Source organism: Hyposmocoma kahamanoa, unplaced genomic scaffold (assembly GCF_003589595.1).
Source record: "Hyposmocoma kahamanoa isolate Upper Pololo Valley unplaced genomic scaffold, ASM358959v1 64, whole genome shotgun sequence".
Lineage (NCBI taxonomy): Eukaryota > Metazoa > Arthropoda > Insecta > Lepidoptera > Cosmopterigidae > Hyposmocoma > Hyposmocoma kahamanoa.
The window spans coordinates 7,652,121-7,669,910 of NW_020653852.1; the positions used below are offsets into that span (position 1 = coordinate 7,652,121).

Below are 17,790 nucleotides of genomic sequence, written 5' to 3' on the forward strand. Positions count from 1 at the left end.
TCATTTAGTGAATAACCACGAAAGTCTTAAAATCTATAAAGAATAAAGATGGCCATGATTTGACGACTTTTTAGACATTTTTGGCGAAATTTTACCATCTTTTACAATTCTATCGTTAAAACTATCAATAATAAGTTCATGACTATTTAAATTTTTTACGAAAATTGGAACCCCGTAAATGTCATTTTACTCCGTCTTCAAAAAAAAACAGACTTTAAACATTCGAGCTAAATACAAAACCTGGCCTAAATCCTATGCGCCATTTTGGTTTTTTTTAATAGTATCGATTTGTTTTTAAGGTCACACATTAATCAATTAACATAAAGATATAACGCTATATGACAAAATCACCGCAAGAGAATGGTTTCCATCGAGTATATAACCAGAATCAGAGACGAAATACGGGCCATCCATCCCTAGCAACTCATCAGGCAAATGGGCCTTATATCGCTTTTAAATATCAACTCTCGTTCTGAAATCATAAATTAGAAAGCTGAAATAGTACAGCGCCAACAACTGACCTGTGTGTACGTCTCTGTATATTTTAAAAATATTATGTATTTATTGTAATAAAGATAATGTCTCTACCTATGGGGTTGTTCATTCGGAGGTGTGGGAAAAACAGCAAAACATCTAATTACAAAACAAACTGAATCGTTCATTTCATCGGTAATTAAATATTAAATATGTAATTTTTCAATTTTCGTCCATTATAGCAAAGCTCAAGTTAAACTGGTCGTTTGAAGTGAAACAATTGACGACACCCGTCAATTGTTTCAAATTCGGGCCGGCCAATCGGAGCGCAGTTGTCACCGTAATGATATTCCAGAATAGTTTTCAAACAAATTAAATTACATTTCGTCTCTATTTCTGGTTATATATTCGATGCCGCTTTCAAAATGTGTTAAACTTTTACGTTTATTATTACAGGTCGCACAGCACGACGGCTCACAGAAAAGATAGCAGAGTTGGACACGTACAGCGAGGTACTCGGCAAACAGGCGGTGCAACTGCAGCAGTATTTCGCGATGTGCGTTGCTGCTGCTCAGAGTAACAGCGATGAAGCTGTTGAAGCTATTGACGCAGTCACATTGGCTGATGGTAAATGTGAAGGTGAGCTTTACTTTAGACTGTAATGATATTATACATATTTCTTAACCAATTTCACATGCGTAGAATATGTACAATACCTACTTCGAGCAGTAGTACATTACTTAAGAAATGATTGGTTCTCCACACAAACTTTCATCCCCTATTTCACCCCGTTTAAGATTTATTTTTGTTTCATTAAGAGTCTATACAACCTCAAGTGGCTTTATGTTGATTCCGCATAACAGTGAAAGTGAATCACTTTGGAAAACACAAGAAATTATAGTTATATTTTTATTTGAAATTTTTCATGTGTAAAGTGTGTCGATTCGATAAACGTTTACATTGATTGTTTATTTGACGACATAAGGCCCTTTATGCGACGATATAGTGACTTTTTAATAGCAGTAGAGCTCCTTGTGAAAGAATTCGTCCAGGAAACTACAGTCACCTTACCTATTTCTGCCGCCAAGCAGTAATGCTAGCATTACTGCATTCCGGTATTGAAGGGTGTGATGAAATTACAGTCACGCGGGGCTTCAACTTTATGTTTCAAGGTAACGGGCGCAGTGGTTCAGATCTTTGCGGTTTAAATCTCTGATTGGCACTGTGACTGTTATGGGTAGGCGTTCCTCTTATCACCAAGCACACGACTTGTTCGTCCCGCCGCTTGATATCATAAAAAAAACATATTGCGTATACGTAATCAAATAACGTTTACTATGGGAATCTCTATGAAATCGCGGTAAAACGAACAGATGTTTAATACATTTGTTTTAAGTAGGTATTAAAATATATAATAGAGCAGGTGATTTCGTTCTCGCGCTATGAAAGTGGTCCCTGTAGTAGACTAAACCTTAAAAGAGTGCCTGCTAATAAATAAGTAAGAACTTTATATTTTCATAATTGCACACCAATAACAGATTAGTTCCCTATCATTTCATAAATTAATAAGTACTTGAAGAGCCTTGACACCGTGGTAAAGTTGCCTGCTTATCGGTATTTTACAGGATATATCACGGAGAGTGTGTGATGGAATTGCATGATTTGATTCCGCTTTCCCCTTTGCATCATCGGGGGACTATCGTGTGCTGGGGTTCCATCGTATGTTGCGGATATTCCCAGAATTCCCACGAAGCGTTTCGCTTCCACATTTAAATGGCGAGCGGCTAGGGAGTGGAATACTCTGCTTGCGGACTTATTCTCCGGACGCTATAACTTGGACCCTTTCAAAGCGAGAGTGAATAGGCATTATTTAGGTGTACATGCTATATCGTCGACCGAATCGTCACTTTCCACAGGTGAGATGGAGGTCAGACGTGCACTTATTTGTATATAAAAAACTTTATAATACTTTATACTTTACTAGCTGGTGCCCACGACGTCGTCTGTGTAGAATAGGTACTTCGAGTAGGTACTGTACCCTAATTTTCATAGTTTTATTGGTCCTCTACACAAACTTTCGTTCTCTATTTCACCCTCTTTAAGATTTGTTTTTGTGACTAAAAGTACAAAATTCATCAATAATGGTTTATGTTTAGGTGTGAAAACGTAATAGACGGAGTTTCGCATTTATGATATTAGTATATATTTCTACTTTATTACACCCTCAATAACAATAAGCCTTTATTCCAAAAAAATGTTTTGAAATTTCATTTATACAAAAAATAACAGATTAATTAAAATTAAAGTAAATGCAATTACATAAAATTAAGTTTCGAATTTATGTATAAAATTTTGAATTTATGGGCAAGCCCGTCTCTGCGCAGGCCGCCTCCATCCTGTGCTACTCGTCTCTGTCCGCAGCCAGTCATGTCCACGTTACTCTCGCCACTTGAGTGATCTCGACCGTGGAGCACCCTCTCGTTCCATCTGCTGTCAGTAGACCTTGCAAGATGTCCATCGTTACTTCAGACGACAAGTCATTTTTACCGCGTCTATTATCTTTGTTTGTTTTCGAATATCTGCACTAGTTGTTCTGTCTTTTATTTTTATAACCAACAAGTTTCTTTCTACGACCTCAATAATAAAATGACGAAAAGCGAAAAGTAAAATTTTTGTAAAAAATACTATAAACTACTAAATGAAACAAATATATCGTTTCTCATATCAAATTGAATTTTATCATAGCCAAATGGTATATGTTGCGTCTCGCCTGATTAAGTGTCGTAACTGGCGTTAAAAATACAAGACTAAAAAGTTCAGTGTAACATTTAACCAGTGTTAACACTTTACATCTTAAGTTGAAGCTCATGTCTGACTCGTTATATCAAGGAGCTAATGGAATGTTCACTTATAAAAACTGACCAAAATCCTACCCCTTATTCAGTTATAACAAAAATGTCAGATACGAAACTAGTACCACTTAGATATGACGTCCTCGGTGGCTCAACATTTTGTAATGTGGGCGTTGTATGAGCACGTCTCGGGTTTGATGCATTGTAGACCAATTTGGAACTTAACTTTTCTAAATTGGTACTGGTCTGGGTGTTCTGGTAAGTGCTTCAGAGTGAATTATGTCGCTCTGGTGCTCATAGTACAGAGGATTCCTTAGACTGAGAAGCAATTGGTGTGGATATCTGGCACATTATTATTATTACATTATATGCTAGTGGCTGGTACTACATACGTTATTTTTTTAAATAATTTTTAAAAATTTCCCAAAAATTACATTTTGGGTTTCGTCACTTTATTATTGAGAGTGCGATTATATTGTAAAAATAAAGCGACGATCCGGTGAAACAAAGGAAATAAATTCAAGGATTCTCTAATCTAGCAGGCCATCTGTGCTCGCCCGCATCGCCACGAGTATAATAACCGCGGTTTATATCCAATGATGTAAACTTAATGGCCGTACAATTTTGTACATTGTTATGTAGTACCTTTGAACTTCATGATTAATTTAGATTTGTGATACAACGACGATAATTGATATGATATTTGTTTTTTTAATAATATTAAGTGACGGGACGAACAAGTCGTGCGCCTGATGGTAAGCTACACGCCTGTCCGTAACAGCAGCAGTGCCACTCAGAACTTTAAATCGCAAAGATCTGAAGGGCGCTGCCACTGCGCATGTCACCCTGAGACATAAGTTGACTAGTCTCATGTGTTTGTAATTTCACCAGCACCCTTACCCTTCAAAAACTTCTTCTTCTTCGTACACAGGAAATGACTTAAGACCCCATGTCGGCGAAGTACGCGCGACTAGTGCATCATTCAAAGCCACATGCACTGCGACAATGCAAGCACTGCAGCAGTGCGTTGAACTTCTGCGAAGGCGCGAGAAGCAGGCGCGACAAGCCGAAGAACTATACATGTAAGTGACATTGGAAAGTGTCATCGGTTTTCATTCAAAGCACACGCAAAGAGATTATACACTTATTGCAGTACTATATTGTTAAACCAATACACTGCATGTCCCTGTATAGTGTTTTGTAATTTTATAACAGGAATCTTTCGGCTGTTATCCAGGTAAAACAAATTTATTAGTTATTCAATAGACTTTTTGCTTATTTTGCAAATTCAATTATAATGGCTAGAGATAATTCTTTAATATCTAATGTATATATATATATACACATTATATGTATAGTCAAGTACGTATACCATACTATACACTTTTATTCGAATATTGTGTCCAGAGCTACGAAACAAACAAAGATCGGTCAATGTATAACTTGGTGTGCTATCATCTATATCAGTAGTCAGCAAGTTAAATGTTATGTCTTTTATATTGTCAATCTGAAATTACAAAAAAAACAGGAAAATCCTTTTTGCAGCATTTTATCAAAATGCTGTTTTTCATATTACAGTGTATTGTTTGACACGGTAGAATAGTGCATCGAGTTTTTGCGAAGGCGGAATTAGCTGACAAACTTTAAATGTAAATGAAAATGACATAGATATTCATTCAAAGCTACACGCATTCGACAATGCAATCATGACAACAATAGATTGAGGTTCTTCAAAGACGCAATTAGCTAAATTTTACATGTTAGTGATATACACTATCTGGAAAACGACAGATATTCATTTAAAACCACAGGCTGTGCGACGATGCATGAAGGTTTTTTTAAGACACCCAGTGACGGGAACTAAAGAAAAAAAGACAGAAAGAGAAGAAGAAGAAAAGCTAAAGAAGAAAAGAAAAAAATCGTGGGCCTGGTAATAAGCAATAAGCCTGCGTGCATAAATAGTGAGTGATAAGTAAGACACGTGCAATGCGACATTGCAAGTTTTGTGGCACTGCGCATTTCTTTGAAATTCCGCGCAAAGGCGTGAAGCAACAGTGGTAAGGTTAGATAAAGAAGGGAACCTTAATCTAATGCAAATAAGACTCAAATGTTACGTTCTACGGCGAGCAATTTATGTACTATGATAACAATTTACGATCTGTCTATTGGCCTAACGGATTGCATGCCTATGCAAAGTAAATATATTAAGAATATTCGATTTGATTTTCTATTGTTACAGGGCCTTGAAAAATCAGTTAACGGAGGCTAGGCTTGCTTCCAAACCGGGACCTGATCACGAGGTGAGTAGTAGGTGTAATTTTACAAGTAATTAATGTTAGTCTGTTTTCTCAAGTTGTAATATCTAGGTAACGCATCACTTGCGCAAATAAAACACTGATCGTACCACATAATAATTTAGTAGAAAGCACTGGCGTTTGGACAAATTAGTTTAAATGTTTTTATACGAGATAATTCATTGTATGTATTTTACACTGTCCTTTTTAAGGTGAAAATGAATGTTGTTGAATCATGTTTCATTCTCGGCAACCTATTCTGCTATTGTACCGAAAAAAGGCTCTTTTTTATAATATCAAGTGACAGAACTAACAAGTCATGCGCCTGATGTTAACCTCCACCTACCACTCAGAGCTTTATATCGCAAAGATTTGAGGGGGACTGCCACTGCGCCCGTCACCCTGAGACATAAGTTGACAAGTCCCATGTGATTTTACCAGCACCCTTACCCTTTAAAAGCGGAACACTGTAATGCTGACATTACTGCTTGGCGGCAAAAATAAATGTACTTAGGGAAAGGTACTTCCCTGGACGAATTTTTTCACAAAGAGACTGCTACTAAATACGGGATCAGTCAAAAAAGTCTAATGTACGTACCTAATTTTTTGTAGAAATCTATCTCAATAATTGTTGGATGTACAGAAGCTCAAAAGGCACAACTGACATTAATAAATAATAATCAGAATTTCTACCATTAAGTCATAATTGATATTTATTAAGGTAAAGACACTTATATCGAGTTCTTAGGTTTTCGCAATGGTTACACATAGGAAATGAAACTATTTTTTTGCATCTAAACCGCGTATATTTCTTTTTCCAAACAAATCAACGTTTCGGGCCCTTTACAGGTTCCTTGGTCACAGGTCCCTTCATATCAGGCGTCACTAGGCCGAGAGTGGTGCGCTTTGTCCGAGAAGCATTCCCCGGTGAGAACATTTTTGTAGACTCACCGGAGTTTGCGAAAATTGACAGGGCGCATCGATGGTCTGAAGCAGAAGATAGCTGTTTGGGGCAAGCGCATTCGGCGATATTCCGAAAGGGTGAAGAGGTATCGGTAGAATCGTCTCTTCATGAGTGACCAAAAGAAGTTTTACAGGACACTGAAGCGTCCTGATATGGTCTTGACGGGTGAGCGTCCGGACAAAGCAGAACTGGTCGCCTTTTGGCGAAGGCTTTGGTCACAGCCCGTCGATCACGAAGATGGTTCGAAGCGATCGAGGGAGCGTATTCAACCATTGCGCCTGAGAACCCCATCAGCATATCCGAAGAGGATGTAGCGGTAGCGGTCCGTAAGGCTCCGAACTCGAAAAGTCCGGGACCGGACGGACTGCATCATTATTGATTGAAGGGGTTCTGGTGCTGCCACGCTACTCTAGCTCGTCAGTTTGAGAGTGGGAGTCTGCCAAACTTCTTAACTACTGGGGTCACTCATTTAGCTCCTAAGAGCGATGTTACCGCGGATCCATCACAACATCGCCCCATAACAGTCTTTGTACAATATTCAAGACTTTAACATCCGTTTTGAGCTCCAAGATAAGTTAGCACATTGTTGATAACAGTGTGATGTCTGGAGCTCAAAACGGATGTAGGGGCGGTAGCCGTGGTAGTAAAGAGCTACTCCTCATCGACGCGGTCGCTGGCCAACTTGTCAGACGCAACCGTCGGAATTTCTCCGCTGCCTGGATAGACTACAGGAAAGCATTCGACTCGGTGCCCCACTCATGGCTCTCGAGGGTCCTTGAACTGTATAAAATTGATAGTGCAGTTCGACACTTCTTCGGGCAATGCATGGGGTGTTGGAGAACGATCCTGAGTCTGGATGGTCGGCAGATGACCGAATAGAAATAAGGCGAGGTATTTTCCAGGGCGATTGTCCCAGTCCAGTGGTTTTGCCTGGCCTGAACCCTCTGAGTACTCTATTAGAGAGGTCGCGGATAGGCTTTCAGTTTCGGAGATGTGCGCTGCGAATGCCTCACCTTCTCTACATGGACGATCTCAAGCTGTACGGCCCCACAGCTGACAGATTGACGGAGCTACTGAACCAACGATTTCAGTAGTTCGCATAGGATGGAGCTTGGGATCGACAAGTGTGCGGTGGTCTATGTCGAGAGGAGACGTGTCATGTATTCCGATGGCATTAATGTTGGCACTAATCACCTGCGGGTGCTCTCCGAGACAGAAACACTCCGGTATCTGAGCATGTCACAGACCATCCGTGTGAAGGAAGCAGACGTGAAACAGGTTGTGCGCGAGTTTTTTATTGGCGCCTGAAAAATGTGCTAATCAGCTATTTTTTAGGCGTTAATAAGATCCGAGCTTATAACTCATGGGTTATGCCTGTTCTGATGTACACGCCAAATGCGTGCTCAGATGGACTCAGACGGAATTAGACGCTCTGGATAGACGAGTCCGCACGACGTTGACCTCTCACCGAATGCATCATCCGAGATCGTAGTTTATGAGATTGTATATCCCGCGGAAGTGTGGAGGTAGAGGCCTATTAAGTATCAAAACCATGCACAACCGCGAGATATGCAATCTCAGAAACTATTTTTTGACGATGACGGATGACGTAATTCGTGACAAAGGACTAACTTCCTTATCGTTGGCCAAAAAGGATTGGCAATACCAGGTGCTGCTTAGCACCTCTGACCGCGAGTCCGTATGGAAAGAGAAGGAGGTCCATGGGAGGTTCTTCAAGGTACCACGAGTCCTTTATGGACCGTAAAGCCTCCCTACATTGGCTGCGTTTCGGGGAATACAGGATCAGGTTATCAAGACGCGGAACTATCCGAAATATATCCTAAAGGACGGTACAGTAGACACTTGTCGGGCATGTGGCCGTCCCGGAGAGTCACTCAGGCATATTGTTTCCAGTTGTTCCGCTCTTGCTAACACTGACCACTTGCACAGACATAATCAGGCTGCCAAAATATTACATCAAGAGCTCGCTCTGGAGTACAGACTCGTGCAACAGAGGTTGTCATATTACAAGTATTCACCGGAGCCAGTATTCGAAGATGACCCGCACCAAAATCTATTGGGATCGATCCATTATCACGGACAGGACTATTCTTGCGAATAAGCCTGACATTGTGATATTGAATCGATCGCATTCGAGGGTATTTCTTGTGGACGTTACTATCCCGCATGACGAGGGTCTCGTGAAAGCCGAAACAGCACGAGATCACCAACATGTGCGATTGTGGCCTCCACAGAATGGATTAATTCCAGTCAGCCTTTCTAACAGCTTGTGGCGGTTGGATTTCTGTGGCGTGTCACTTCCAGCACAAATGCAGAAGGCGGTCCTGCTCGATACTGCATGTATTGTTCGCCGGTTCTTAGACCTGATTCCCTGACCCCGGCCGACTGTGTCATTGCCAGGAAATACCGCCTCTCCCATTTAAAAATTCAAAGTTAATCTTTTAGGCCTTGGGAGAGGCGAGAGTCTAAAATAGATATAATAATAATAGTCCCATTATAATTTCTTCGTCAATTGGTATCATACCGAAAACCTTTCATACCGCCTTAAAAATGACAGATCTGCACCCTAAAACCTACATATCTCTACAAAAGTCAATTGTACTAGACACATGCTCGATAGGCCGCTGTTTCTTAAATACACCTGATTCAACAAACTCCACAAAAAATCAAACTCACTCACATCCCATCACAATACCACAACCGGACCAGAATACTTGGCTTAGACCCGTACTTGGTTCCAAATATCCAAAATACCTTCAGTCGAGTACAAGAAAAAATCTTAACATAATAATAATAAATCGATTGATTTTCATTCGATTTTACATCACCACATCTCTAGAAAATTCAAATATCAAACGACACCGGAATCATCATGCTATAAATATATGAAATGAACCTTAGTTGATCTCTAACTCTCTTAGAACTGAGGGCATTTTTCTGTGAATGACATAAATCTATCAAATAAAATTAAAAAAACTAAAAACGACAACTGTTTATATCAAAAATGTTACAACGGCGCCGCGTCGGGTCCATACCCGATTACATTACCTTTTTCTTTTCATTTATTTTCTTTACATTTCATTAATTCTAATTTTTTATGCCAGATCATCAATAATGAAATGATCACACTATTTTCAACGACTCTTGACTACCAAAGCAACGAAATAAAACCCCGGGGCACTAGCAATAATACACAGGACACATTAAGAAAAAACACTCCTATATTTCTTCTTCGGGAAATCGAACACCAAAGAGGTTAATCGCCAAGCCACTAGGGTGGACATCATCAAAATTAACGTTTACAACAAACTCCGTATATATCTTTACTTTGTAGGCTGTCCAAGGAAATACTACTCAGTTTAATTGAAGCGAAAAAGCAATTTTCATTTCCACAATTCTGTTTGTACAAATAATTGAAGAGAAAATTGCCCTCGCATACCTCAGCATATCCAACTCTGTACGAGTGTAGCATTCTGGACTTCGGCCAGTGTGTGGTGATCTGTCACAGAAGTAACAGATGGTTTTTTTAATTATTATAATTATTAAATCTTTAAAACTTTGTTACTTCTGTTTACAATAGCGGCGTTGATAATCACCTAAATAAAATGATCAGAAAATACAACAGTATTTTTATGTTTATTGCATTATTAATTATTACATCTTCAAAGTCGACTTTTGTTACCATTTCTTTTGGAGTCGATGGTCCTGACATAGTATACATTGTCATATATATGTATGTATACTATATCCAATAATGTTTAGTGTAAAATCGTCGGTCTTCGTCATATAATAACAAGTACTTATACAAATCTTAAAGCTATTCGTTAACATTAATAGTAGATTGTACCACAAGTGCATAAAACGCGTCATTTTACCCATGGATACTTAAGTCGAGAGTAAAATGGGTTTTATGAACGAGTTATACACTCTGCTTTTCACTTCGATTGCGAGGAAATTAAACAGCAATATTACAAATAAACGATTATTTAATTCAAATTGAATGTAAAATTACAACAATTAGTCATATAACACGGATTAAAAAATAAAAGTAAAACTTTATAAAGTTTAAGTGTGCGTGGCTGTTGGCGCAGGCGTCATTGCCTCGATCTTAAGATCGATAACGACGATTTTATTTTATGCACTAGAGCATAAAATCCTATTTTATGCAGCCTACACCCAGCATAAATACGAACTTTAAGAGCATGAGAAGTGAAAAGTATAATAAGCAGTTAAATTTATATTGAATTGATATTAAATAATTTTTTGTGAAATTACTCCACTAGTTTTTTATAATTATTACAAAGATCGAACACAAACAAGATAGAAAAAATTCCTTCGATCAGGATACCAACCGACGTCTTCTAACAAACCGTGCCAGTGACTATGCCAACTAAGCCTCGGAATGGACCATCGGAACTCACGAATTTTTCCGTGATTGTTGTCGGATCTTTGTATTTGGTTTTCAACGACTTTTTAGCCGTAGCACCATCAATGAGAAATCTATGAAATCGACCGGATTGAACGATTTTTTCTTAGTGTTCGACCTTTGTATTAATAATTATAAAAAGTAGTCCAAATTTGTTGGTCAAGTAAGGAAAATAAAGTTACAAGCATTAAAAAGTCAGCATTTAGAAATAAACGAAAAGCTTACAACCCGATGTGACATCATACTTTAGTGGCGTACAGGCTATATACTAAGGACTGTTTCTGTGTAAGTTGTGATATTGAAAGACGAACTTCAATTTAATCTTCAGCCCATGTGAGCTGGTTGATGCAGTAAAAAGTTATGAATCAAAAACCTTAGTGTAGGTACTAGCCCGAATAGTATGTAAATTAATAATAGCCTCATGACACCTGAGGCGTTAAAATATTTTCATATGTAATTATCCTTTCCAAGTTTCAGAGGTCGTTGTATACTGGTTAAAGTATCAACACATTTCTCCCCGGTTTGGCAAACCGCGTCACACAGCTGACGACCGTATCGACAAGCGGTCGCGTTCTTGTCATTTGTTTTATTTTTTGTAATTTGAACACGTGAGAGTGGTTTATATTTTGGTTTTCAATTGTTTATACTGTGACCTTCACACTGAATTCGTTCTGATGTTCAGTTGTTTTGTGGTATATTAGTGATTTTGTGTTACTGTAGTCTTATTGTATAGGTAGATTGTTATAGTACAAAATGAAGTTTAAAATATTTAAGAAACTTATTCGACAGGTATGTGTATTTTTTTTAATTTAATATTTATTACTCACCTACTTTTACTATTACCTATTACTTATTGATTTTGTAGTATAATTTGATGCTGTTCTCCGTATAAGTTTCAGTAGTTTATAGTAGGTACGTCGGTAATCATAAAACAAAAATACTTACACAAGTGTTATCAGACATGAACAAGATAACATGGTTCTATATATATATATATATATATATATATATATATATATATATATATATACATATATTATTATTAAAATTCTATGAATTTTTTGTCATATTTATCTTAGAAATTCTATGGATTTACAATTCTTTAATAATTGTAACAAATGTGATCTCTTATCAGTACGAGCTATTTATTATGCGCCTGATTGTTGTATAAACCGACTCAAAGAAGAAGTCGCTTAGTTCGTATATATCTTAAAATGCCGACTAACTGTGAAAAGAATTTGGTTATGTTTATTTTTTAGTTTTGGTAATATTCTTTTTTACTTGACACATCGATAGAACACCTGATACAGCATTGCATTTGTGATTTTTGAAAGTGTAAGAAGATTGGGTTATTTAATTTAAAATTTTCATTATTGTCAACAGTCTTTTATACGCTCCACTTCTGGGTATGGGTCTCCTCTAAGGAGAGGATATGAAATAAATTTAAGTTATACTCTTTATATCACCATTGGTTTGTTATAGCCCGTAACATCACAAAATAACCTTTTTTTATGATACCAAGTGACAGGATGAACAGGTCTGGTGGTAAGCGGACACGTCTGTTCATAACATTTGCAGTGCCACTCAGAGCTTTTTTCAGACGAATTGAGAACCTTCTTTTTTGAAGTCGTTTATTCGGTTATTCTTATTCTTAAGTCCATTCCGTCCTATTCCGTCGTATGGACACGTTTGAAATATGTATAATTATATTATATTTTAATTTATTTTAAATAAATCATAATTTTACGTACGTCCTTATCGTTTCTTGGAAAGTTGTCGAGCAATTCGATGCGCCGTGTTGTTTGTAGTTATTTTGAAATCAAATTGGGAGTGTTTCTTCACAGTTCCGCAGGTTTAATAATAACTACACCACCTCCTTAAAAGTTGAACAATAGACTATTGCACTTAAATACAATGTTAATAAGGAAGGTTAATTTTATAATTACCTTACCATTTTTAATTTTAATGCTTGGCATTGTAAGATCACACGGGCATCTCGTTCGTTTCTTCCTCGATCCTGCAAGCTGTGGAATGATCTTCCTTCCGATGTATTTCCTTTGCGCTAAGATATGGGGTTCTTCAAAAAGCGTGTTTACAGGGCTCAGGGCAGGGATGTTGCAAATGTCCATGGGCGACGATGACCACCTCTCATCATGTGTCTCGTCTGCTCGTTTGCCTTCTGCGTTACATAAAAAAACCTTTCAAAATGGTAATGATCCATTCGGTTTATTTTTATTTCAAAGTTAATTTAGACCTCTAATGTAATAATAATAGTTATATAGTCCCATATATATAGTCCCACTGCTCCTCCTCTCTCCGACCTCTCGTTATGAAGGTTTGGGTTGAGTTCCCACGCGTGTACAATTCGAATTGGGAACTTCACACATATCATTAAATTGTTTTGCAGATGCGTGCAGGTTTCGTCACGATGTTTTCCTTCTCCGAAAGGCCCATAATCAATTTCAAATTAAATTTCGCACATAACTTTCGATAACCTTAGAGGTGTCAGACCCTCTGTTAAATAGGTAGACAAAAGCATTAGGCTACCACGGTTGTTATTTTAAGGAAATTTAGACTTCTACTACAAAACATGTAAAGCAAGCAGTACCATTGAATAAAAAAAAAACGAAAGACAACATTCCATTCTACCATATTCCATGCTGAGGCGGTATCTTTTGAAGCATTTCATTTTCATTCAAATATTTAACTACACAAGATACAGATCTGTTTGTATTGGGTTTAAACTCACCAATACAAAGATCTGCAGCAGGCGCAGAGAGGAATTCGTAAGATCTGCTGGCTCGATCCGTAGCCACATTGAGGCAACATATGCTGGTTCGAAACCAGCCGGATCGAATAAATTTTTCTTTATATTTGTACAACCTTTTTATCAATAACAATGATAAACTAGTGGGGTATTTTCACAAAAAATCGAATGTCATGGTATTAAAACATCATATTCAATAAAAACAGCCCCTGTGACCGAACGGTTACCACGCTGGACTTGTGACGCAGAGGTCTCGGGAATCGTCACTGGCCTGGAAAAATATTTGTAAGGCTATGGGGTTATGAGTGTGTGCGTTATTATTATTAATTACTTTTATTGAATATCATGATGTTTTTACTACCACAGGTAAACGCACGGAAGAAAAAAAAAACAAAAAACTGTATTTATTGTTCTGTGGGTAAAAGTATCATCGTCGACTGGTACTTGTACGCGAAAGTATGTGGTGGCAGGTTTCTGCATTATCTCCACTGACTCACCCACTCGGATGCGTATCAAGTGCATTCAAGTATTTAAGTACATTCAAGTCAGCTATGATTGGAATTGTTCTGATAACGATAAGTAAAAATCATTGTTAAAATACGTTCTTGTACCTAAACAAACTCGCCGTTCTAGATAGTCGTTTTCACAAAGTTACAAATTCATTTAAGGGGCAATGTATGTAACATAATTCTATAATTAAATTCCGGTTGATGTTCAAAATTTGCCATTTATGTAGTTTAATACTACAGTGAAACAAAAACTTTATACTTAGGTCATTCATTATACAGCTATTGGAAGATAAAAATCCACTGTAGTGATGTGGTGGTACGGAGAAACCATCGTCCCTGTTGAAATTAGGATGTTTTTTAATTTCAATGGCCTCTCGCAGCATCCTGGGTAGTTATGTACCCAGGAAAAAATAGGGTGGTTTGCAATAATATTAGACATAACTGGTTGAAGACTGTACCATCTCAGACAACAGTGACCAATGGGACCTGTAAAGGGCCCGAAACGTCGGTTTGTTCGCGATTTAAATCCGGAATAATAGTTTCATTACCTAAAATCAGCCTAATTTACATTTAAAAAAAAAAGAGCTTTAAGTGCCAATATGTGAAACGTTATCAATATGCAAATGCGTTAGTTATTACAAAGAAGGCCAGCTTAAGTGCACCTATGCAAATTCATCTTACCAGTATTTATTGTACGGACAGCGGCACATCAGACTACACGTTTTTGTTCGAAAATCGCCTCTAGTGCAACGGAACAAGATACGTCAATGTGTAGCTTGATGTGCTGGCGTGTGTCATCATGTTTTTCGTGGCTTTGTTGCTACGTGAGTTCTTAGAATTACGAAACCTAAGTCATGCGATCACGTTTGCGAGCTTTTGGTGTTGTGCTCGTAATTCAATATCACCTTTCAAGGTCACTTACGTCAATATCAGTTCGTGTAAAAGAAGATGTATTTGTTTGTAAATAACATTTACTTCATTTTATTTAGGCAGCGATGCAAACGCGTGTTCGTGAAACGCGCTATTGCATCGCTATACTAGCGATTTACAGGCGATTGCATCGATGCAAACGCGCGACTGCATCGATACAAACGCGCGATTGCATCGATACAAACGCGCGATTATATCGAATCAGTCGCGCGTCTGCATCGCTGCTTTAAGTCGCACGTGTGTGTAAAGGTAGACGATTAGCTACTGCATCGCTACTGCGTCGCGTTTGCATCACGGCTAAAACTCGCCGTGTGTAATCGCTCTTAGATTTACATTTGTAGAAAAAAATTGCCTAAATACGTGATAAAATCAGTTTATATATTAGTTTCTTAGCGATGTGAGCAATACTGAAATGACGACTAGTGGTTAGCACTATAGGTGCTAGATTATGAATCTGGGTTCGATTCCTAGTAGAACCTATATAGGAAAAAGTAGGTACTTTTCTTAATTTGGTGTTTTTTGTTAGGTATTAGTAGTGCCCTACTATGGTTTCGGAATCCCTTAGTTACTGCCTCAGTAAAAACTTGACTTCTGTACTTCAGTTTGCCGATCATTCACTAAAACACTTCATTCACGCTTACTGTAATATATCTGATGAAGGTTTTATTTTAATTTCACCTATATACGTACTCCCGGCCACGTAATTATAGCCGCCTTGCTCTTTCAGTATTGAGTCTCTAAACTAAAACAATGATTAAATGAGTAAGCTTAAACAATGATTGAACAAAAATGATTACGCAAATTTGAAACCCGTATGCTAGATGTCATTTCCATACGATCTTCCGAACCAGGGAAAACTTCTTTCTATGATTAGAATATTTTTGCATTAAGAATAAAAATGCAAGGTGCCTGAAATTATGTGTCCGGGAGAGTATACTGCTTTTGTACTTAATGTTTTAGTATAACTAGAATTGTTTAAATCTGTAATTGTACACAATACTAATGATATTGGATGACTTTAAAACCATCTGGCATGTTGCCTAAGGTCAACCACTACACTTCATCGTGTTGAGCCAGTTTCATGTAGACAGTCACATATTCAAGCTAGGACGTATTTTTCATGCCAAAGGATTATTTCAAAATAATAGTCCTCCGATACTTAGTGTTATTATTACAATTATAATTTTGTTTTTAATCTGTTATTATTATTATGATATTTTCCTTAATTGTTTTTTGTGTCACATACATACGTGTGGTAAGAAGTCTATTTGATATCTTAGTCTTAGAGTCTATATGATTCCAAAAAGTACTGTGAATACACGCTGACGTATTACCTCCTATTTATTAGTAATAAGTAACAATTATTATCTGTTCTAATAATAATACTCTAGCCCTTATCGAAAATCACAACGCTGCACAATTTGCTTGTAAATTGTTCATATAACTCGCGTCAATGATTTAATGTACAACAATTTACTGCTTTTGTTCTGGTCACCCTCTTTAGTACGTCTGGCCTTTGTGTTTATTGTAAATGAGAGCGTTCATTGCACTGTTTATCGTATTATGATAAGTGTCTGTTTCCAGAACGAACGAATGAAATATTCTTTATTGCCAAATTACAAAGAAACACATAACGTAATATAGACAGATGGCCTTATGCAGGAGCATTCCTCTGTAGGGCTAGCACGTCAGAGTGCGACTTGCGCGAGAGCGACATAAAGCGCGAAATCTATGTGTGAGAATCTCGCGCTTTTTGTTGTTCTCGCGCTGATATGCAACTCGGAACCCTGGTGAATTTCGTTCCTTCCACACGACCCATTGACCTACCAACAAATGCACATCGAGTAAAATTACAAAAACCACGAAAAAATGTCCGAGGTTAACCTATACAAACGTAGTGACATGTAACGAAATATAAAAAACTAAAACATTTAATTTAAATTGTAACGTCATTGCAATACTGCCTAAATTTGCTTACAACAATTTCAGCTTAAAACACCATATTCAGCTTCTACTGGAAACTTAACAAAATGCACCATATTTAGCTTCGACTGAAAATTACTTGAATACAAGAGTGGAATAGCCTTTCTCGAAATTAATTTTTTTTATATTATTTTTTTAACCGACTTCAAAAAAGGAGGAGGTTCTCAATTCGACTGTATGTTTTTTTTTTGTATGTATGTTACGCGGTAACTCCGGTATTTGTGAACCGATTTTCATGATTCTTTTTTTTGTTAGAAAGGGGGTATTTCCATAGTGGTCCCATTTCATTTTGAAGAAATGAATGAATGGATGAAAATCATCCACCTCAAAGGGTGGCTGTTCACGCATGAAGATTCATTTTTATAAATAGCGCCTAATTTTAATTTATTTACTTTTAGCAATTATTTAGTTGATTTTGCTATTTCTCCAATTCAAGGCGTTTTTCTCTCGATATGCTTTGAGTAGTATACTTTGTCGTAGTGAGAACCTATTTTTATTATCTCCTACTAGAGGACTTGATACTTCAAGTCCTGTATAGTGGCGAACTAGGGGATATTTCAATGAAACTTA

The 17,790-nt window shown here is 37.5% G+C and overlaps 1 protein-coding gene across 2 annotated transcripts in view; it reads left to right on the top strand.

The window, feature by feature from the left end:
- The window catches only part of LOC113230646 (collagen type IV alpha-3-binding protein), a 68,119-nt gene that overhangs the window by 16,183 nt on the left and 34,146 nt on the right, over positions 1-17,790 (top strand). For both annotated transcript variants that reach the window (XM_026464652.1, XM_026464651.1), the window contains exons 4-6: positions 931-1,113; positions 4,258-4,408; positions 5,566-5,626. In XM_026464652.1, the coding sequence (XP_026320437.1) occupies positions 931-1,113; positions 4,258-4,408; positions 5,566-5,626 (395 nt within the window). The remainder of the gene's footprint in view (positions 1-930; positions 1,114-4,257; positions 4,409-5,565; positions 5,627-17,790) is intronic.